The sequence below is a fragment of the Cydia splendana genome, chromosome 2 (assembly GCF_910591565.1).
Source record: "Cydia splendana chromosome 2, ilCydSple1.2, whole genome shotgun sequence".
Taxonomy (NCBI): Eukaryota; Metazoa; Arthropoda; class Insecta; order Lepidoptera; family Tortricidae; genus Cydia; species Cydia splendana.
In genome coordinates, this window is record NC_085961.1 from 7,671,492 (window position 1) to 7,694,833 (window position 23,342).

The following is a 23,342-nucleotide window of genomic DNA, read 5'->3' on the forward strand; positions in this document are numbered from 1 at the left end:
TATGCTATTAAGTAGGTATATAATTTTAGCACAGTTACGAAGCTTCCTTATGATATGACATGACACTGATATCTGACATGCATTGGTAATAATAGGTGCAGTAGTCTTGAGTTACCTATAGAATTGGATTTAACTCAGTTACGTACGGAAACACGTTCCAAAATTCACACCAAAACATTGACACTTTCCCAATGTTTACAATTTCACCTCGACAAGTCCGTTACTCAAATATTAACGTCATGTACCTACTTGATAATCAAAACTGAGAACAGGATGTTGTCACTCAAACATAAACCCTATTTCCAGGACAAAAGGCTCAAGATGTACGTGAAGATGTATAACGAGAACTGGGAGCTGATCGCGTCGCAGTTCTCAGACAGGTCCGACGTTCAGTGCCAGCAGCGCTGGACCAAGGTCGTCAACCCCGAGCTAGTCAAGGGACCGTGGACCAAGGAGGTGAGTTCCCTCGTTTTCAAAGATTTGCCTGACTAGTCGCCACGGACGCACCTTCGCTTCTACGCTAATCAGGTACTGATTCCCTGCCGCCAAGTCAGGAAGAGGCCTAAGTTGCTTCCTTACTGCTGAATATGGACTCTGCTCCGCTTACCAAGTTTTTAAAATGGTAGTTTTTAGCTTTCCCTGGCGCTGGCTTCATGAAAAACGTATCTTAATAGAATATCTATTGAGGCATAAGTATAATCTGTCTAACTCCAGCTCAGTCGCCCAGGTATTTTGGAAAAATTGTAAGCGATGTAACGAAGTACTGCAGACTTGCTGATTAAGTTATAATGTGATACTCCTACTTGTTATTGCCACAAATAGCTGCCATCACTAGCATATTGCTGTTTCATACCTACGTGTATTCTTGTAACGAGTTATACATAGTAAAACACATTCACATTTTGTGAATGGACGTCCAGGCATCGATCGCCAATCTGTCTAAAAGCCGAGTAACATTTGTGACACGCATATCTCTCACTTTTGCCATTTAAAAAGCAACCATGTCACCACACGTTAGAGATTCATTTTCAAGTTCAATTGAAACTGTGTGCAGTAATTGCAAAAGTTATCCGATATGCAACAGGACGTATTACGAGTGACTCACTGGTTACCTACATGCAGGGAATATCTGCATAATTAAGCAGTGAACGCCATCAGTTTAAGCCATTGTTATGCGTTGTTTTCATTCCACTTTAAACCTTACGTAATGACCCATAAGGCTCTCTTTATTTACCTAAATTTGGTTCACAGAATTTTACTACTTTCCCGTGCAGGGTATAAAGTTAATATCATTGATTGTTTTGTAGAATTCACTTCGACTATTTCGCATGCAAATGGGCCCAGCCTTCCTCATTCCTTCGATAAGAGAATTATATGTATTTTGTTTTGAATGAATGATTTTCTTGTATTAGTCTTTTTGTATAGTTTAAATTTGAATACCAAAAAAACTAGCGAGTAGCATTTTAAACGTATTGTACGTATATAGACCGAGATTTAATTCTCGCTTAACGAAATTATCTTTCTAATCATGAATTGAATCAAAAAGTTTGGTCAAAGTCTCCGAAATAAATAAATAATCTATTAGACTTCTAAACGCGAGTGATGACTGATGTAACATACATTCATGACCTAAAGAACCATTCATTCGTGGAACGGCTGAATATAAATTATCGTCGAAACTCACGGATTATAATAATACCATTGTGATCCCTAACACCTTATGAATGCAAATTATTCTTATGGAACTACTAACTTTTGTCGTAAAGAATAGGAATAGTGTTTAGAATGACGTCATAAGGTGAGATTTAGATTTATTAGACGAACGTGAATGTACGTGCAAGGCAGACAAACCTGTCAGAAATTCCATTAATATTTACATAGGTCACCACGTGAATATATCGTGGATATAAAATAATTCTAAAGGGGTTTAAACATCTTAGTAGCTATGTAAACTTATTTACTTTGTAATTCTCCAAATTAAACATAACTTTTTTGGATACATTTAATTATGTACTAGTGACCCGCCCCGGCTTCGCACGGGTTAACAAATTATACATCTAAACCTTTCTCAAGAACCACTCTATTGATAGGTGAAAACCGCATGAAAATCCGTTCAGTAGTTTTTGAGTTTATAGCGAACAAACACACAAACAGACAGATGCGCCACGGGACTTTGTTTTATAAGGTGTAGTGATGATTTAAAACCTTAAACGGATCCAAGACACTATAAACACTTATTCTCGTCCCAAAAGTGGTGGTGCAGTGGGCAAAGGCCCAAGAATTATTTAATGTGTAAAACACTCAATTTTAATACACAGCTATATGACACAGCTGATATTCTGCCTATAAGTATTTATAATTCTTGAATGACGTCATCACAGGCGCAGCTTATCGGCTAGCTAGGCCCAAACCAGTTCGTCTTAATGAATTATTAACTCGCGTATTTAGACCATGACTCTGACCTCGACTCGGTCAAACGCTTTTTGTCTGTTTGTCTGTGACCACACGTGTTTGTTTGGTTAAAATTTTAAAGGTTATTCTTTTTTTAAGGACTTAATTTTTAAGTGGCGTGACGGCGTGAGAGACGTTTGATGTCATCGGAAATGAATTGATTCACTTTTTTGATCTACATTAGGAATACTCTTTATGTATTCCTTTTGATTGTGGTTACAGATGTTGTAGTCGGCCAGGCATTTTGGAAAATGTTTTTTACATAATAGGATTGGCTTGAAAAATATTGGTCGTAACACCCGCTCGCTTTAGCTAAATATGTAATCGCGACACATTGATAACTAAATTCAATGTTTATTAAAATACTGAATTAGTTGTTGTCGCTGTGATCTTTGGTTTAGACGGCAAAAGTATGCCTGGAGATAGTGGAGATTAAATAATCTGAATGTAATGGTCGAAATATAAAAAAATCTGGAAGCGATTTCCTGTTTTTTAACCACTTCATGTGTAATCATCGCCTCAATTTGTTATGCGTACTCCGTTCATTATTACTTTAGGTATTTCATTCAACACGCGTAGCTAAATAAAAATGGAGAGAAGGGATCTGAAGGCTATTAAAATAATTACTGTTTTTTTTGTCCTTTTTATCGATTCTTGAATAGTTGCCCTAATTAAAGGCCTGTTCAATACGATTCAATTAAATTAAAATCATACTGTCCGTTTATACAAAAAAGCTACGGCAGCGAGATTTTATGATCTCAGTTCGACTTTATTCTTATGAGAGGAAAAGCGTGTTGAGATCATTTTGAACACCTCTACTGCTGAGCTACTTGTGCTGCTGACTACTTATAGGTACTTGTTTTTGTTGGTACCGTCTATTTTAAGTTTATTGCTATCACGCGATGGTAATTTCCATAAGAGAATTTAGCGTAAAAAGAGAAGTAGGGAAAACTTATTTTTTAAACAAGCTTGAATTAAAATTGTCAAACAATTTGTCCAATCTCATAAAAAATCTGGTATACAGTTACATAACATTCTTTTCATTTTAATGTAAGGGCTTTGAATTACGCACTTGGTATTTCTGTTCCGTACCTATCCATATACATAAGTACTACGCCTTCAAAAACTCGTTCAATGTATATGACAATGTAATGTTCATAACTACGCTTGTATGAGTTAGTTATGAACATTACATTGTCTAATTAGGTAGTACTTTATCTAATTAGGTAATTATATATTCGCAGTCTGTAGTTTCCAGTTAATGTATCTAAAATCACAAGTTTATCGTATTTTCCCGTATCAACTAGGTTGGTGCTTTATTAGCAAATGGATCTTCTGTTGTTTTTTTTCCACTTATGGAATGATCAGAAGGTTCGTAGGTATTTTTTGATTACATATTTGTAACTTATCAATCATTAATTCCATGGAGTATTTTTTAGGAATTACTTCTCATAGCATTCATAAAATCCGGAACTAAGCTCTCCAAACTAATTGAGTGCTCTCTAAAGGTATACAAATTCGTATTTTTTACGCCACCCACGAAACCAGCTCACCTTGTGTAGTAACGAATTTTCGCACGCTTCCAATCAGATTGGTCATTCTTTTTTTGCCACCCATTGTATAGGATTAAGGATCCTTAAAGGATAAGAGGGCAAAGTATGTCTTAGTTTTAATTGATGGGGTTTAAGTAGGCAGTCATCAATGTTATCTTAAGTGATTATAGTAAAGATTAAGATTAAGCTAAGGGCACCCTTTTGAATATTAGCTTTGGATCTTCCGTTCCGTTTGCTGATTTTTGGTAAATTTGTCGAATCAAATTTTTATGTGCGTATCCGCTTTTTAAAAGTAATTATACTAAAAGCTTAACGTTTTAATTTTTTGTTTTTACAGGAAGATGAAAAGGTCGTAGAATTAGTCCAAAAATATGGTCCCAAGAAGTGGACAGTCATCGCGCGACACCTCAAGGGCAGAATAGGAAAACAATGCCGGTAAATACGAGTATAATAAATTTAACTTAGTATAATAACTACAAAATGATAGAAGAGCATAATAATTATAATAAATTGGAATACCTTACATTGACATTACGAGTAACAATGTTTATTTCAATAAATTAGGAACGAATTTAACCTTCGCATATTTAAAACACTGTGCAGCATAATCTGGCGTCAATACATTTAAATCTATAAGGCCTACAAATCACTTAGTTCACTGAAATTAAGTATAATCCACTCCAAACCTCCTTCCTGATCACATTTAATGTTTTACATTTTAATAACCGAATAATGGTGTCACATTTCAGAGAGCGATGGCACAACCACTTGAACCCTTCTATAAAGAAGACCGCGTGGACGGAGCACGAAGACCGCGTCATATACCAGGCGCACAAGCAGCTAGGGAACCAATGGGCTAAGATTGCCAAACTACTGCCGGGCAGGTGAGAACACAACATTGTCTGACATCCAGTCCTCATGCAACAATATCTGCATGTCTACAAAATTCTAAAACCATTCGGAAAAATCTACATCACCAGTTTAGTCGTGCAAAGCATCATCTCTACCCTGGTTCTGCAACCACCATGGTATTTTTATGACTGAACGTGCTAAGCACGTAAAGACGTCAATACTGCGGTTCTTACTTAGATTACGCAGTCCTCCTAGTTGTCAATGGCGCTACTACACACATATAATAACAACAATGTTAACTTCCAGAACGGACAATGCAATAAAGAACCACTGGAACTCGACGATGCGGAGGAAGTTCGAGCCGGAGCTGCTGGACAGCTTCGAGAGCCTTCGCCGGCGGGGGCGGGTAAAGCGCGATCCTAACCCATACACTGACCAAAGTGATACACTGCAGGCGGTGCAGGTCGCATATAACGATGTTAGTCGCTTTCTATGTTTTTCGTTTCTTGGTTGTGACATTTTGGTGTAGTTAATTCTTAAGGGCCACTTGCACCATTCACTAACCCGGGGTTAACCGGTTAAACTTGGAGTTACCATTGTTACCAGTACAATTTGACACTGGGTTAACGGTTTAACCCGTTAACCCCGGTCTAGTGGGTTGGTACAAGTGGCGCTAAGGTGCGTCCTGATCTGATCAATGTATATTATGAATTTTCTCAAAGGATTTTTTTTAACGCCTAAAACCCTGATGTATAATGTAATATGTTTTGGTAATGTTGGACGATCGACCACCTCAATGAAGGCGAGCGCTCGTATTATTCCATAGATTTGAACCTTAAAACCACCACCATACAGTCGCTTTTTAAACGACATTGTTGCTTTGCCACGCGCTCAACACGGGAGCCCGCACAAAAGAAACAACTATATTATATATAAAAGTCGTGAGTAATGAAGAATTGAAATTAAATATATTTTTAAGTTATTACTCAATTAGAGTAAGTCAAAATTGAACTAGAACCAATATTTGTGTTGTCTATTTGTAGGTATGTTATTGAGTTTCTTCCAAAATGTCATAACATTAATCTCTGTTTTTATATCCCAGATATACAAGTGGCAGTTCAATTGCCCCAATTTGTCGTTTTATACAAAATTGGTTCACAAGAAGGACAACTGTCACTTTAGTATCACGGGTATAAACAGAGCTTAGAAGGTCAATATTGTGTGTGTATTTTATTTCTTCTAACAAAATAGTAAAATTAAATACACAATCAAAATTTACCTTTTATTTCTTTTTCTTTGCTTCCATATCTTAATCTTCATTTCAACTTTTCGTGTTGTGTTCTCATTATTAGTGCTCTGATCCATAACTTTGCTTTATTCTGCCCTGTCTGGATAATGCCAGAATGCCTACGTATTATCAATATTATCATATTTATCATTCTTTATGTTGTCACTAACTTTTTCTAACACAGGACTTTTTATGAAAGCTTTTGCATAACTGTATTTGTAGCATTGATATTTATTTCAAAACACGGGGTTATAGCTTGAGTTACAAATGTTACAAACCTTTATTACTAATATTATTAAAGAATGTTGCATTTCTGAATTAAACAATAACAAACTTTTTTCACATTCTTTGTATTCTTGTAATGGTCTAAGATTAATTGCTTCTAGATAAACAACTTTAGCTGTCTTCTTTAAATCACGGGTAGTTTTTACAACATAAATCACACATCCGACTTTCATTGGTTTGTGTCATGATGCTTGTTTTTTTTTTAATTTATGTGTTCGCTTCATTGTTTTTCTTTCCTATCCATAAATAACTTTCGGATTCAAACTTACTTCATCATCATTTTTTAATTAATACGCTATTGGGTGAAATAAAAGTGTATTACCTTGGTCACATATTTTTAACGTTTAATTAGGAATATCTAGTTATGTCATCATTAATGTGGGTTTATTTTACAATGAACGCATAAAAAATGGTATGTGAGTAGGTGGCAAAAAGTAGTCAATACTTAGTATACAAAAACATATTTGTGAATATTTTGTTAGAAATTTGTTCCTTGATCTAGGAAATTGACCTGTACCTGTCATAAAAACAGTGATCGGCGTTTTGATTGCCACTCGGGGTAAACTCAATAACTGATTTAATGTCGTACATTTTATAAATATATTACCTATACTTGAAAAGCATTTTTATCGAACACTCTGATCTGTAGCGCGGGATTACTTGGCGTATCCATCTAACAATTTCAACTTAATTTCTCCCGGTATGGCAACAGAAACGCCTATCACATCGTAAATAGTACTATGTAATAATAAGCTAAGATTGCTTTATAGAAATACCATCTACAAAGGATACTCGGAGTTGTATGGCCCCATACATAATGCAGTAATTTGATTATTAAGTTCTAGAATCTAGACAGTGCAGTTACTAGCAGTTATTAATGTTATTTTCATTAAAAAAGAAATGTGCCATTCTCAAGTATATGTTACTTAGATTACTGTAAATGATGTGATAATGCTAAGACGCAACGAATATTAGAAATCGTCTTTGCCATCGGGCAAACAACATTGTACTTATAGGAGTTGTACCAGTAGTTTACCCCCCGACTCGATATTCAGCAAAGAAAAACAAAATTAAGTTGATGATAATTCTTTGCCCGGTTTTAGATTCCTGATAGTTGCGGAGTTAATGTAGTTTTTTTAATAATAATGCATGTTTGAAGGACTGGGACTCATTCAACGACTCGAGCCAAAGCGGCTCAAGCCAGCCGGCTTCCAAGCAAGTGATGCGGTTCCGACAGCTGTTGAAGGATCAGCTCAGCAACATCCAGCAACAGACGATGGTGCGGGTCAAGTCGCCCGACCGCGGGAACCTCGTCGCGGCTGACGTGGAGATCTGCGAATCGCCGTTCAAGTAAGTTTCTCACGATCTTTAGTCTAGTCGCTGTTAAAGAGTTCGTCAGCGCAGTACTCGTTAAACTGTCGGCATCACCTCCATCTTGACGTGGCATGGGAAAAGCGGCTCTCCTCCGCCGCCGCCAGCCGCCCTCCAAGCAAGTGATGCGGTTCCGACAGCTGTTGAAGGATCAGCTCAGCAACATCCAGCTACAGACGATGGTGCGGGTCAAGTCGCCCGACCGCGGGAACCTCGTCGCGGCCGACGTGGAGATCTGTGAATCGCCGTTCAAGTAAGTGGTATTCACACAACAATGATGACAATGATGTTCACACAACAACACGTAGATACCCTTTGGCACTTTAATGAGATGTAAGGGGTACACCGAGCGGATGCTGCCCTTGACCGTGTCATCATGGGCGATTTAATCTAAGTTTATTGTTATAATTTGTATAAAAATATAGTGTATTTTATAGTTAATCCGAAAGTTATGGAATGAGATGTAAGAAAAGTACCTACAACGTTACAGCTGAGTATGGACTGAGCTTTTGGAGTTTTGAAGTGAAATTTTTATACGATAACATTAAGTTTGCTTGATAGACAATCAAATGCGAAGTACCAAAAGGTTACTATTAGAAGTAATACAACAAATTAAACTAGTGGCTCTGTGAGCTGTAGACCTCGCGAGCAGAGCTTAAAACTGAATAAATGTATGGTTCCGTTGTTTAGAAGAATTTAGAGAATCTAATTTGACCATAAAAACTTAACTATCAATTGCTTACAAAATTCGGGAATTTGTTTAGATATGCGACCTGTAGAGTAGAACATATGGACATACGAAACAATTTTTGGCTAACAGGCCAATTCAAACTTATACTGATATCAGAAAGACATCTAACTAATGTCATTTAGTTATCGTGCATTTCACTCGTTCTTGTCCGTATATGTATTGGCGCAAGCGAGACGCACGATGACTACTAAATAACATGATAAAAATATCATCCCGATGTCAGTGTACGGTCGATGCCCCTTAAGTATCCACGTCGCCATACTAATTGTATAGAAAAGTGGATAGAGTTAGACCAAGAAAAGTCTGCAGAGATTTTGACAGCACACACAGTGCCAATGTTATTTGTGCCAGTGTCAAAATCTCTGCAGACTTTTCTCGGTCGAGTGTGGCCCATAATATCCGAAAATCATTTTTTCTTCGAGGCAATTACTCCGTTCTCATATTTTGCGTTGCCCATAATTTCCCGAAATCATTCATTCTCGGTAGTAATTTTATTACTCCGTTCCCATATTTTCCCAATGGTATTCTTCCGCAATCGCCTATTTTTAATATTTTTAAATTAATCTTTTCCGTATAGTTTTCGTTCTTTTAAATATCAAGGATAATATTTTCTTGTTACTGTATGTTAATAGTGTAGTAATTATATTTGTTTCTTGTAGGTATTTCACATACAACAAATATCAAAAACACTAAAATTAAAACATAATCTAAAAAACTACAAGTAAAAAACCAAACGCTGTCAGCCAATAACTCTAACCTACCTATATCTGGGAGCAGATTCGTTTTTAGGGTCATGAAAAAAAATTACCCTAACCTACCTATTTGAAAAAAACCTGGTTATTTTTTTTTAAATAAAATAAAATAAAAATATTAAAAAAAAGAGAAAATATGGAGATAGAGAATATTTAGTTAGTGAAAAAAAAAAGCCTACTGGTTATTTTAACTTCTGGGATCAAAAAGAAAAGGGGCTATTCATAAATTACGTCATTTCAAATTAGGGGGGGGGGGGGTCTGGACATCGGATGACGGTAGCATGAAGTAGGAGGAAATGGGGTCATTTGAAGCATGATTTTTGGATGATTATAGGGGGGGGGGGTCCAAAATCGTCAAAAATCGATGACGTAATTTATGGACAGCCCCAAAGGGAATAAATTGAGAAAGGGAAAATTTAGTTTATGAAAAAATGTCCACGAAAAATTAAATAAAGCGAAGAAATTCCACTGGGAAAAAATGAGAACGGAGTAATTGCCTCGAAAAAAAAATGATTTGCGGAAATTATGGGCCATTTTAGCGAGGCGATCCAAATTAAAAGGCTCTAGGATAATGTTAGTTAGACTTTGAGCCCGGGAAAGCGCAACGTGCGAGCAACCTACAGCTAGTTCCCTGATCCCAAGGTCGACCACTACCCTAGGCAATGTTAACCCCTGCGATTTATGGATGGTGACCGCCCATTCTAAGGGGCTGTCCATAAATTACGTCATCTATTTTTGACGATTTTTGACCCCCCCCCCCTAAAATCATCCAAAAATCATGCTTCATGTGACCCTGTTTCCTCCTACGTCATGCTACCATCATCCGATGTCCAGACCCCCGCCCCCTAATTTGAAATGACGTAATTTATGAATAGCCCCTAACGTAAGTGGAAATTGACTCCTGAGCCTCTACCATCAGTTTTAACATTGACATAACGCTCACGTCTACGTAATTTACTTTCTGTACATCTCGCTTGCACTATTGCTCGCATATGCGAGTACGAGCGAGATGCATAGAAAGTAAATTACGTAAACGTGAGCGTTATGTCAATGTCAAAACTGGTGGTAGCCGTACTGGAACAGCCATGCCCTTGAACTTAAACCGCTAAAAAAATGTTCAGACAAAAACTCAAACGAATACGCTTACCTCGCGCTTCGCGCTCGCTTGATCAATCAGCAATACGATGTTTATGTGCAAAAAATAAATAAAAAAAGTTGCATTTACTGGGGATCGAACCGGGTACCTGTCCCATATCCTTGCTTGTAAGCGTCTTTCCAACTGCACTATGATAGCATTTAGATGAGCTGACGAAATTTGGTTACTTATTCTCGAGTAAGAATTTAAATATCTAATCTAAAGAGAATAAAGTGTATAGGGGACGTGCATGAACTATAGGGGGCAGCACAGGAGCCGTCAGATCTTTGGCGCGAAGCGTAGATGTGTAGTTTATGATTCCGATGTAGCCCACGAGATGGCAGAACCTACTATGCACAAGGAAACGTACTTACGAGAACGGTAGATGGTAGCACTTGCTTTGGCAATGTACATGTGCACATATGTTTCCGATTCAGGCCACAAGATGGCAGGCCCTCCAACGCGCACGGTCCCTATAGTGGGCGTGCGTGAACTATAGAGGGTAGCATAGGAGCCGTCAGATTTTTGGCGTGAGGCGTAAATGTGACGTTTATGCTTCCGATGTAGCCCACAAGATGACAGAACCTACTATGCATAAGGAAACGTACCTACAAGAACGGTAGATGGTAGAACTTGTTTTGGCAATGTACATGTTTCCGATTCAGGCCACAAGATGGCAGACCCTCCAACGCGCAAGGTCCCTATATGTAGTAGAGGGTTATTGTCATACTAAATTTTGTAGTCACAGTAAATTTACTGCCATCTTTCGATACAGGATTAAAATGAAAATGAAAAAAAAAAATATCAAAAAAATGTATATATGTATGGATAAATGATTTTTTTTATTTTTAGAACGCCATATGATTTTGACCCATGTTCTTTTACTGATATGAGTAAAAATTGTTAAATATAAAATGGTGTCGCCATCTAGACGAGCATAGGCCAAAGGTATGGCGCCGTATATTTAAGAATCAAATTTTCTTTAAAGAGCAAAAAGCCATCATCTCTTGCAAAAAATAAACGAATACGCTTAGCCCGCGCTTGATTTAAATACGATTTTTTTCATTTTTTTCATAATAAAAAAATAAAATAAAAAACAACAATTGATACGAAATTTAAGTATAAAAAAATACAAAAAGTTATGTAGCAGCATACAATTACTGGGGATGGAACCAGGGACCTCCCTATGCAAACAAAAAAGCGAACGTTTGCAAAATGCGCCATGATAGTTCTTACTAAAGCTGACGAAATTTAGCTACTCATTCTCAAGTAAAAACTAAATATCAAAATACCGCCGAAACCAGCGATACAAATTTTCTAAATTTTTGGCCATTTAATCTATAAACATATATCAAACAGAAAAAACTCTTATGATATCGATACGACTATTTGTTTAGGCGACAGGTATCACGACTCCGCCATTTTAAAAAAATTCCAAAAACCGGATTGACAAAAAAAAAATATTTAGTCATAGAATCTGGTCAAAAAATTTCATGAGAATCGGTTAAGAATTGCGACCTGTAGAGGAGAACATCCGGAAATACAAAACTAAATATCTAAATACCGCCTAAACCAGCGATATTTTTTTTCTGCATTTTTTGCTATTAACTCTGTAAACATGTCTCAAAAAGAAAAAACTCTTATGATATCGATACGACTATTTGTTTAGGCGCCAGGTATCACGACTCCGCCATTTTTAAAAATTTTCAAAAACCGGATTGACAAAAAAATTTTATTTAGTCATAAAATTCGGTCACAAAATTTCACGAGAATCGGTTAAGAATTGCGACCTGTAGAGGAGAACATCCGGACATACGAAAGCAAAATGCCCGAGTCAAAACGTAGACCTTCGCTTCGCTTCGGTCAATTATTGCCTTGGGCACTGGAGGCCTTGGTCACTTTTTAAACGGTTTTATCTTAGTATATGACATTTATTTTAGTTTACCAAAAGGTTAGACTATGAAAATAGATAGAATAGATAGAAAATAGAGAATAGAAATTAGACTATGCAAATAATGATATTTTGTACTAATAATAATTATATCGCTAACAAAGCAATTTACTTGCAGATTCATAAACCTGGAAACGTTGCCCACGGATTCTCCTCTCAAAAACTACCTTTCCAACGCATCTGGTACTACTAACAAGGATAACGTCGGTGAGTTGTTACACGCTATACTCATTAAGGATGACTCACGCTAGACCGGGCCGGGGTCGGGCCGGAGCTTCCGACGCTTCGTTTTCTATGGAAAGCACGTGATCGCCGATCAGCTTTCATAGAAAATGACATGTCGGACGCCTTGGCCCGGGCACGGCCCGGTCTAGCGTGAGTCATTCTTTAGTTCTATTCATTAGAAACATTAGAATCATATAAATATTTATTTACACTTTTTAATACTAAGTAAAAGTTGTTTTTATTTTTATTCTATTTTGCATGTGACATTCACTTCCAGTGACCCGCTAGGCGGGTTCTGTGTTCGTAGGCGAAAGCGAAAAAAAAAACGGGTAAAGGGCACATGTACAGTACATAATTATTTTCCATCGTATTTTCACGGAAAGGGTATAGCCGGGTAAGCATGGCCAAACTGCCCTTAGCGAAAAAATGAATTTCCTTTTACTGGATTATTAACCTATATATATGTAGTGCTTTCACAAAAAATTAAGCCTCAAATGCTTCAGGTTTAAAAAAAAAAATGTAAAAAAAGAAAAAACATTTTTATTTTATTACAGCCAAAGTACTAATCCGATTTCTGTGTAATTCGGGTATGTTGTAGATACAATTAAGTTCGCTTTCTGAAAAAAAGAATATTCAATTATCTCTTGAAAAAATAGTAAAAAATTGAGTTGAAAATTTTCAGAAAAATAAAAAAAATACGTGCGAAATTGCGACAGTTATCAAATTTACATATTTCATGTAAAATGTAATAATGTTTAACATATATTTTTTTCAACAATTAAAATCGGGATTAACAGTATGAAAGACTCGAATTTGTAACACCCCCTAATACTTTCTCTTCATACAAAATAACTTGTACGTTATTACAATAGAAAGTTACGAGTATATTCCCAACGCAATTTGAATTTAGAACGCGACTTATTTTTCTCAAAAATGGACGGCAAAGTCGACTTTGCCGTTTAAAAAATAGGTCACGAAGCGCGTAGTTTATGGTCAGTCAAAAATTAAAAAGTTAAAAACATTGCAGTCTCGATTTTGGGACTGCAATGTTGCATACAAATTCCATTATTTGACGAGTTCCAAACTTTTTAAAAGTTGAAATGTGACGTCCCACGGTCAAAGGTACCTTATGGCGGGTATGGAGTTATGCATACCCCAGTAATCTACAATAAATAAGCTATCGATAACACAAAAGATCAACCTTCTAGGTTGCGTAGTTACAGAGATATGATTTTTTGAAAATAATGTTGTGAAATGAGCAACTTTACGATAGAGAAGTTTTAAGTTTAGCCGCCTAAAAAACTATGTTCCTGAAGTAAGTTACATAGTTGACTACAAATAATAATACCCTATATAGTTGAGATTAAAAAAATATTGCGACTTGTTCTGTAATGCAAATAGAAACTTTTGATATCGACTGATTTATGTGTATACTAACCAATCTCTTGAAAATAAAGTTTTATTTCATTTTCACGATTGATTGCAATGAGCTCTCAAGATTTAAATTTTATCTATTAGAAAACGACACTGACAGACAGTTTAAGCAAAAAACAATACCGATTTAGAGGTGAAAATGTATTTTCTGACTTTTTCATATAAAATCACAAAATTGAATATTTTTACTTTTAATGTGACACACAATCAATTTTTCTGAGCACATATGAAAGAAATTCTGTCATTCAAATGAAATAAATCCTAAAACCCCAACTAAATACTATATTTAACCCCTTATGCCACTTTAAACTTACATAACAATAACAGTATTTGCTCCATACATTTACGAAAAGGTACCTTATGGAAATAAATGTAATAATACATCACTACAAAATATCAATCATATTACAGTTTATCTTTTATGAATAGAAAATATTAATTTACATTAAACTGCCCCAAATTTAATTAGTTCTTCGTCATAATAATCTTAAAAAAGACCAACAATTTGTATGTAATGAAAAGGTACCTTGTGATTAACTATTATTGATTAACTAAGTTACATGATGAGGCATGATGATGATGGAACAGTTAGGATAAACTAATAATATTTTGGGGTTAAGATGGTATAAATCGTCTATTTCTTATCAATAATATATTTCGGTTGCTATTGAAGATAAGCGGCATTGAGGTTCAATGACCTCAGATATTCCATAAGGTAATGCGTCGGGTATTGGTATTTTTCAGCAAACCAATGGCTGATTTACTGCATGCGACCAAACCAAATGAAGATTATTCTAGTTAAGAAAGACTTGACGAGAGTAACTTTGGTATAATAGCAGGCTACTTGGATTTGTGATGTCGGTCGATGTACGGTTATAATATTTGCGAGGCGCCCCAACCAGAACTGAAATTATCAAATTAGTTTTGCAGAATGCTAATACAGTTCTCTACCAAACTTCTTTTCCCGTATTGACTAGTTTTTTTGGGAATTTTCAATCTTTTTTCCATAAGGTACCTTTTCTACTAAACTCTGAGACGACATTACTAGGCTTATAACTAACTTATAACAAAAATAAAAACAGGTAAACAAACGTTACGCATTAAGGTTTCAGATCACACAATAAAAAAAAATTGAGCATTTTTTCACCTCTTTACAAAACATTTCATATCTCCGAAACTAGAAACCCTCATAAGGTACCTTTTCCCGTGGAACGTCACAAATGGCCATATCAGATGAAGGCACAGGCCCATTAAACAGCCAAACAGATGATTAGTACCGCGATTATTTAGCTGTCTCAAATAGGTTGGCGTATTTTCGGCAGAAATATACACTTCTATTTTTTTATTAAAAAAATAAAAAGGCGGCAAAGCTAATTTTTTCAATTGTTTCTACTTTTTTCTGTGAAAATATATACGTAAGAACGTTGCTTTTGTAAAATATTTCTATGATATTTATATTTCTTGCACCATTTTTGAGAAAAGCACTATATATGACTCGGCTGGGAGGCTACTTGCTGGCTTCGGATTCAATTAAACGGACTCCCAAGGTCGTCCGTTTAAAACGAATCCTCAGCCTGCAAGTAGCTGCTTCCGAGCCTCGACAATAATGTACTATTACTGAGTGCGGACCTTAAACTCCATGGCTGTATGCGGCTAGAGCGTACGACATTCAGAGAATTAATGACTATCTAATCAGATAGTGATGATGATTGAGGACTAATTTTATTTAAAGATTGTATTATTAAAAGTTATAATTTTAATTTCATCATCATCATCATCATCTCAGCCCAGCAATTTTAATTTATACAGTGTGTATTATTTAATTCAGAAACAAGTTCTTGATCTTGTAATAGGTATTGCGGGACCTACATACCTATTAGAAGTTAGGGTCTTCAAAGTGCTCTGACTTTATAGGACACAATTATATCTGAACGCGAGAGATATGCGTAAATATTATTTTGTTAAATTAACTAAAATTACGCCGGTTGTGATATTGCTACAATTTTAATCGCTGATACAACTACGTAATACTTAATACGAATATATGTATGTAGGTATGGGATATTAAAAAATGCGTACGCCGTAGCCATATATAGCCATGAAAACATATATAGTGCAATAGGTCACATTCTAAATTCAAATTCGTAAAGATTGCGTTCACAATACTTCATTCGTTTATTGTCTACTTACCTTTGCTTGTATGAAGAGAGTATTATGGGATGTTACAAATTCGAGTTTTTCAAACTGTTAATCCCGATTTTAATTTTTGAAAAAAATATATGTTAAACATTATTACATTTTACATGAAATATGTAAATTTGATAACTGTCGCAATTTCGCACGTATTTTTTTATTTTTCTGAAAATTTTCAACTCAATTTTTTACTATTTTATGAAAAAAAAAAATTCAATATTATTTTTTTCAGAAAGCGACCTTAATTGTATCTACAACATACCCAAATTACAAAGAAATCGGATTAGTACTTTGGCTGTAATAAAATAAAAATTTTTTTTCTTTTTTTACATTTTTTTTTAAAAACCTGAAGCATTTGAGGCTTAATTTTTTGTGAAAGCACTACATATATATAGGTTAATAATCCAGTAAAAGGTAATTCATTTTTTCGCTAAGGGCAGTTTGGCCATGCTTACCCGGCTATACCCTTTACGATGGTGGTTTGCTATTTCAGACTGTCCCGGTACAAAAAGTATGTACTGACATTGACTGAACTAGCATGACAAATACGAACGTTTCCGAGAAAATACGATGGAAAACAATTATGTATGCACTACATCTGTACCAGCTACCAGCGTAGCGCGTAGCTCAGGCTTGTAATGAATGCGTTTAGGTTCCGTCACACAGGCGCGTTTTACATATAAAACGCTCACGCCTTAAGAAAAGATTTAAGATTTTCTGTATATCATGTTAATAATTGTATAAATTCCAGTAACATACGCCGTGCAGCCGGACTCGACGCGGGAGATTGTGGTGCCGTCGTCCGTGTACATGAGCCCCAAGAAGTCCTCCGTCACCAGCAGCCCGCCGCCCATCCTCCGCCGGAGGAACAAGAAGACCAACATGATCACGCCTAACCATAACGTGAGTTCATGTATTGTATCGTGTCATTCATTACAAACAAGGGTGATTTGTAAATGCTGCAAAAATTGTAATAACTAATAAGATGGTTAAGTTTGTATCCAAGTTAGTAAGCAAGAAACAATATGCAAATAATCATACATCGGGGTTTTTGGTGCGGGAATGTTTTACACTAGCCAAAAAATAAGTAAACACCGATACTATTATAACATTTCTAAACACATTTACAGCTTGCTATCAATTTTTAATTCATAATTTGGTATTTTTATTTACAATAAACAAAGCTATAAATACACGAAATCATTCCCGCACCAAAAACCCTGCTGTATGCAAATAATACAGATGTCGATTTTTGAGAAAATTCAACCTCAGTAGTGTGTGATATATGATAACAAATTTGCAAGATTGGAAACGTATTAAAGTCATTCCCTGTTTAGTCTTATAATAAAATTGAGCCATGTACATATTTGTTGATGTAGCTGAGAAACGTATACTCGTTCCAACTGATTGTTTAAAACTACCTACGTCAATTTAAGAATAATAATATTTTATTGATAATAATTGGGAACACAGTACATGCACAGGAGGTGTCTGGTAAGCCCCAAACTAGGCTGAGCTTGTTTCTCTGTATGTCACACGCAGCAAAAAAAACTCATCTTTTCCCGAAGGGAACCTAAATTGAGATTGACTGTCCCCAAAGTAGGTTCGTTCTGTACCCAAATATTGGACATTTGTATAATGGTCTTTAACTATTGCGTATAGAAAAGATAAATTAAATTAGTCCCTAAATATGTGTATTTGTGTAAGACCGATTAATTACTTGCAGCTCTTATCTATGAACTTTTTACCTTCCAGGCCTGGTCAGAGACCATAAACAAAGCCATGGAGACGACCGGAGCCACGCCAATCAAGGCGCTGCCGTTCAGTCCGTCTCAGTTCCTCAACTCGCCCGCCGCGCTCTCTTTCCCTCCGTTTGAAGCCACGCCCTCCTCGCTCTCGCAGCAGCTGCATACTAAGGTAAGATACAACTTCTTTTATTGGAAAAAGATCGTTGCTTGCGCGTATTAACGTATATTTGATACGCTTTTCTATTTCGATGAACGACCAAAGTCAGTGGGTATGATGAAATACGCGACACGGAGAAAAAACTAGAAATTTTACAGCAAAATTGCTGTTTACGAAATACTATTGTATTCGTTCCAAAACACCTTCCAGGCGTTTGTCATTACCATTCGATTAAATTGCAATGTTTCCAACAACTTCCATTGACTCCGGTTTCATAGACTACAGTGATCGCTTACCACCAGGCGGGCCGTATGCTTGTTTTCCACCGACATGCCATGTCTTCAAAAAACTTCATCCTTTCCTGTCTCTAGTCCTTTCTTCTTGTTCTTTGGGACCATTCTCTACAAAGAATTGTTTGTAATGAGCAGTATTATGTTTCAGGATTGGGGTCCACTGGCGAGTCCCCTGCTGCACACGCCCACGCCCGCGCTGGGCTGCAGCCCCAACCTCACGCCCATCAACAGTCACAGCAAGCACAGGAGTAACACACCCAAGTAAGTCCTATCATGGATGTAGCTTTAGTAATCTCTAACTTTAGAATAATTCTTTAGACAGTTATTTTTAAAGGGGTCTTAAAGAGCATGGCCTTTTTAGTTGCCACCATTACCATATGCCACCAATACCATAAAATTACTGTCAATGAAACTGTGTGGGTATGCAAAATTTCCTTAGTCGGACACCGGGAAGTTGGCCAAATTAACTCACAATATTTAATCACAGTCACAGGGATAGATGAAACTAAACAAAGCAAAATAAAATAGCTGCAATAAATATTGTTTAGATAGTACCATGCAACAGCGTTTTATCGAATTTAATTCATCAGTATCAGTAATTGATCGAAAATTGTCTTACTCATTAACGAACGACTTAATCCGATCCTATTGATATACATATGAATACTACTATAATTTAAATTAATCACTACACCTTATAAAACAAAGTCCCCCGCCGCGTCTGTCCGTTTGTATGTTCGCGATAAACTCAAAACTACTGAACGGATTTTCAAGAGGTTTTCCTACCTACCTATCAATAGAGTGATTCTTGAGGAAGGTTTAGGTGTATAATGTGTTAACCCGTGCGAAGCCGTGGCGGATCGCTATCTAAAAATACTATTTTATCAATTTTCAGAACTCCAACTCCCTTCAAAATTGCAATGGCGGAGATTGGCAAGAAATCTGGCATTAACTACGAGCCGTCGAGTCCGGGCGTTCTCGTGAAGGACATCACTGAGATTATCGAACGGGAGGAGTCCGACAGCACGGTGCAGCTCAACGACTCCATGCTGTCGTCCACGGCTGATCAAGACGGGACCGCTGTTCAGGTATATATGATTAAATTGCTGTTTTTTTCTTAATCTAAAGGCAAACTACTGCTCGCGAGCCGCATGCGGCTTTTTGGAGATATCATTGCGGCCCTTTTAACTATCGAAAAACGGAACAATTTGTGTTCTAAGACTATTAAAAACATCATTCGCGGGTTTTGGAGAGAACTAGAACTGTTGATTGGCTCTTTTTTTTCAAATGTTTGCCAACTTTTCCGACCGTCACGGCATAAGTGTAAAACTTGGTTTTCCTAGGATAGCGAATACGGCTAAATATGGATGTCGTAGTATATTGTATGGAGACGGCCGCTATATGACGGTACCGCTATCCTAGGAAACCAGAGCATAAGGCTTCGAAGCGGAGCGGAGCGTTCGGCGGGGCGTGCAGCGTGGCGTCGGGTGATGTGAGCAGCGTGCAGTAAGGCCGCTTCTATACGTTTGCATTTGTTTAACATGCCCGTCGCACGCCCCGCTCCGTTGCACGCCCAACTCGAGCGTCCACTCGGGCCTTACTAAGGTGTAAACATCCCGTCCGTTATCCAGGTGAACGATTCCGGCATCGGCAGCCTGAAGCGGCGCGCGTCGGAGCAGGGCAAGGAGAACCAGCCGCGCGCGCTCACCGTGCCGGCGGGCTCGGGCTCGGGGGGCTCGGGGGGCGCGGGGGCGCAGCACAAGCGCGCGCGCAAGGCGCTCGCGCACGCGCACGCCTGGGGCGCCGCCACCTCCACGCCCACCACCGCCCGGGTGCCTGACGTCGCCTTCATCGTCGAGACGCCGGTCAGTGTGAGCCTCGCCCGACAACCCTACCCTCCACTAACGACCGACCGTATAACGGTGTCGCTGTAGGTCGACCGTTTATCTCGGGCGGCGTATAAAGAAGTTGCGCGGTGATGTTCTCATAGAAAGTCGGGCTTTGACACTAAAACCAGTATATTAAATTTTGAAGTGAAAACTTCTTTAGCGGCGCTGGGCACTTTTTGAGGTGGGGAAAAAATGATAAACTCGAGACAGCGTAAGACGATCACGTGACCGTAAGGTTTAGTTGGCCACTCATTTAGATGGCATTTACATCAATAAAGAAAAACTCAATGACAAAATACGAGGATCTCACAGTTACATTCTAACTTTATATCACTCAAATATAATTCAATAAAGACATTCTTCATCTACATCTTGATGATATCGCTAATAAAAGTGAACTCTAGTACTGGTGAATAAAACTCAAAATATCAGGACCAAATATATTTAGATGCAAGGTTTGTAAGGTAACTTTACAATTTCTATTCGAATTTTAAACAATTAACGCTACAAATTTGAATTTCGAATTTTAAACAAGTTCACTGACCAGCAATTTCGGAACTAAAGTTTTTCAATAGAAAGGAGGATGGATCAATTATACATAGTGCTGCAGACATTTTGGACTAGTCATTGAGTTTTCACTTCTGTCGGCACTCCCGGAGTGCAACCCGTTGTTTTTTACTCACTCAACAGTATGCAAATAAGTTACGACGAGCTGTAAAATTGCATGAAATGGAATTAATTAATAAAGTGGCCATGCACCTTTGCAACTAGGTGTACATGTGGGCCCAGCCTTCGACCGGTCCGTATCAGATCATAATAACTTCTTACCGACCGCCTAAGTTAAATGGTAGGCATAGACCTAGTGTAAATTTGACTCGTCGATCTTCGATGTTGGTTCACATCGTACTAAAACTTATGCACGATAGACATTTCTGTTTCCGATCACTGCTTAATCTCCGAACTAACGTGCGTGTTAGTTACATTCGTATGGTACTACCGAAAATCATATTACCTACTGTATTGCATATTTCGTAAACCCCACCTTTTGAAACCAATATTATTTGTCATGGCGTCTTATGGTAACGCTCTAATCCATCCATCTATGTATAGGCATCGTAGTCTTCTTCGAAACTTAAATAATTTGCTTGCAAGTTATTATACAACATCCTCTTTCCGCCCCACAAAAATTTCATTTGAACCTCGTAATTTTGTTTCAGAGCAAAACGCTTGCCGGCGACAGTTCAGTGATGTTCTCGCCGCCATCCATCGTCAAGAACTCGCTCGCCGAAGAATCCACCAGCCTGCACAGTCTGATGAGCGCCGAAAACACCCCCGAAACCCTCAAATACGAGGAGCTTGATATAGAAACGGTCGAAAAAACAAAGGTACAACACAGGTCCTATGTCCCTACTAATCCCTTACCTGACGACCTAGACCCTAACATGTACTACTACGTAACTTCTGAACCTAGCAACCCTACCGTCTTTAGGAACATAACTAATATAGAATCCCCTAGAACCTTCGCGAGGTTAAACGCGGATAGGCTAAGAACGATCACTTCGGGAAATGATTTATCATGTGAAAATAATTCTAATCTGATAGCTCCCAAAGAGGTACTAGCTAATGCTCTAGCGGACCATATTTATAAAGTGACCAATCAGAAACCGTCAACGTCGAGGATAGACGAAATTTTAACCAATAAAATAATGAGTAGGAGCGCCGATTACACGCAAAAAGAAAATCAATGGTGGCAAATGGAAAACAAAGATTCGGGTCAAACTGATGAAATGTTTTCTAGTGATTATTATGTGTTCTCCGACATGTAGATTCGCGTTAAGATTTTTATTAACTCCAATAAATGGATTTACTTTAAAAATGAATTTATATTTAAGGTAAATGCACGTATTAATTATTTTTATGGACTGCGTAGCTAACGTAATTCAAAAGTTTAAATTATGTCGATTTTAAGCGAGTTTAAGTACGTTTTAGGGTTTTATTAGTTGTAAGAGCACCAAACAACGTTTAACGAGATTAGAACGTAGGAACCAAAGATGAAAACTTCATCAGATGAATCGTTGTGAATTAATATATTGGTAAAACTTTAGTTGTAAAAATTAATTATAAAATAATGTAATATTAACGAAAAATATACCTCAAGTTTACCATGCACCAAATTATTTTAGTGTTATTTCGGTTAAGAATTTCAAGTATTAAGATTAAGGTTTAAAATGCTTTGTTTTTGTATAAAGTGGAATTTCTGGACTACAAATAAATTGGGCTGTTATCACAGTATTCAAAATACTTAATTAAAAACATTAGCTATTAAAATCTATAAAAAAAAAATATAATCAAAATGTTCAAAAACACGCGACTTAAAAACGGTATAAATACTAACATATCCCTTTAGACGTCCCTATCCTGTCCTGTATTTATTTATTTAGAATTTGTTAATAGCATTTTGCTTTGTAATTTTGCGTACAAATATTGATTAACGTTTTTCTATTAATTTATCTAATATTTCGACTAAAATCGTCTCACTGACGCGTTGGTTGTGGAATTGTGTAAACTATTTATTTCTGTCATCTTTGTTAAAACTTTAACAATTTTAAATATAAATCGGCAGCTATACTTAACGAGTACTTTATTTGAAATAAACAAATGACATTACCCCGTATACCCGCTCCCCGCCCACACCTCACCTTACCACAATATTGACAGACCAGTGTTGTTTTTTTATTTAAGTACAAAAAAACTTATTTATCTTGTTAAATTGTTTTTTTTTTGTTATTATTTATATTCTTTAAAATGTTTTAATTTATTTTATAGTCGTAGCGCCTCTGTATTATGGCAACATTTTGTATTAATTTGCGCATTTTTTTTTTCTTGGTAGTTTAATGTCACTGTCAATATTGTATATTGTATTTCCACTCCACTGTCCAAAGAGATCCAATGTCATTTTTTATTTCAATAAATGTATTTTGGAACATTAATCTGTTGATTTATTTTTAAAATAC

General features: G+C 36.9%; 1 protein-coding gene across 5 annotated transcripts in view; it reads left to right on the forward strand.

Moving 5' to 3' along the window:
- The window catches only part of LOC134803034 (transcriptional activator Myb-like), a 66,757-nt gene that overhangs the window by 36,455 nt on the left and 6,960 nt on the right, over positions 1–23,342 (forward strand). For 3 of the 5 annotated variants that reach the window (XM_063775744.1, XM_063775750.1, XM_063775764.1), the window contains 12 exons: positions 307–456; positions 4,342–4,439; positions 4,754–4,888; positions 5,163–5,334; positions 7,589–7,779; positions 12,508–12,596; positions 16,993–17,144; positions 17,997–18,158; positions 18,588–18,700; positions 19,335–19,527; positions 20,071–20,304; positions 21,546–23,318. In XM_063775744.1, coding sequence (XP_063631814.1) covers positions 307–456; positions 4,342–4,439; positions 4,754–4,888; positions 5,163–5,334; positions 7,589–7,779; positions 12,508–12,596; positions 16,993–17,144; positions 17,997–18,158; positions 18,588–18,700; positions 19,335–19,527; positions 20,071–20,304; positions 21,546–22,154 — 2,298 coding nt within the window. In that variant the 3' untranslated portion in view covers positions 22,155–23,318. Of the gene's footprint in view, positions 1–306; positions 457–4,341; positions 4,440–4,753; positions 4,889–5,162; positions 5,335–7,588; positions 7,780–12,507; positions 12,597–16,992; positions 17,145–17,996; positions 18,159–18,587; positions 18,701–19,334; positions 19,528–20,070; positions 20,305–21,545; positions 23,319–23,342 lie in introns of those variants that run through there. The other 2 variants (XM_063775756.1, XM_063775771.1) reach the window with 2 other exon arrangements.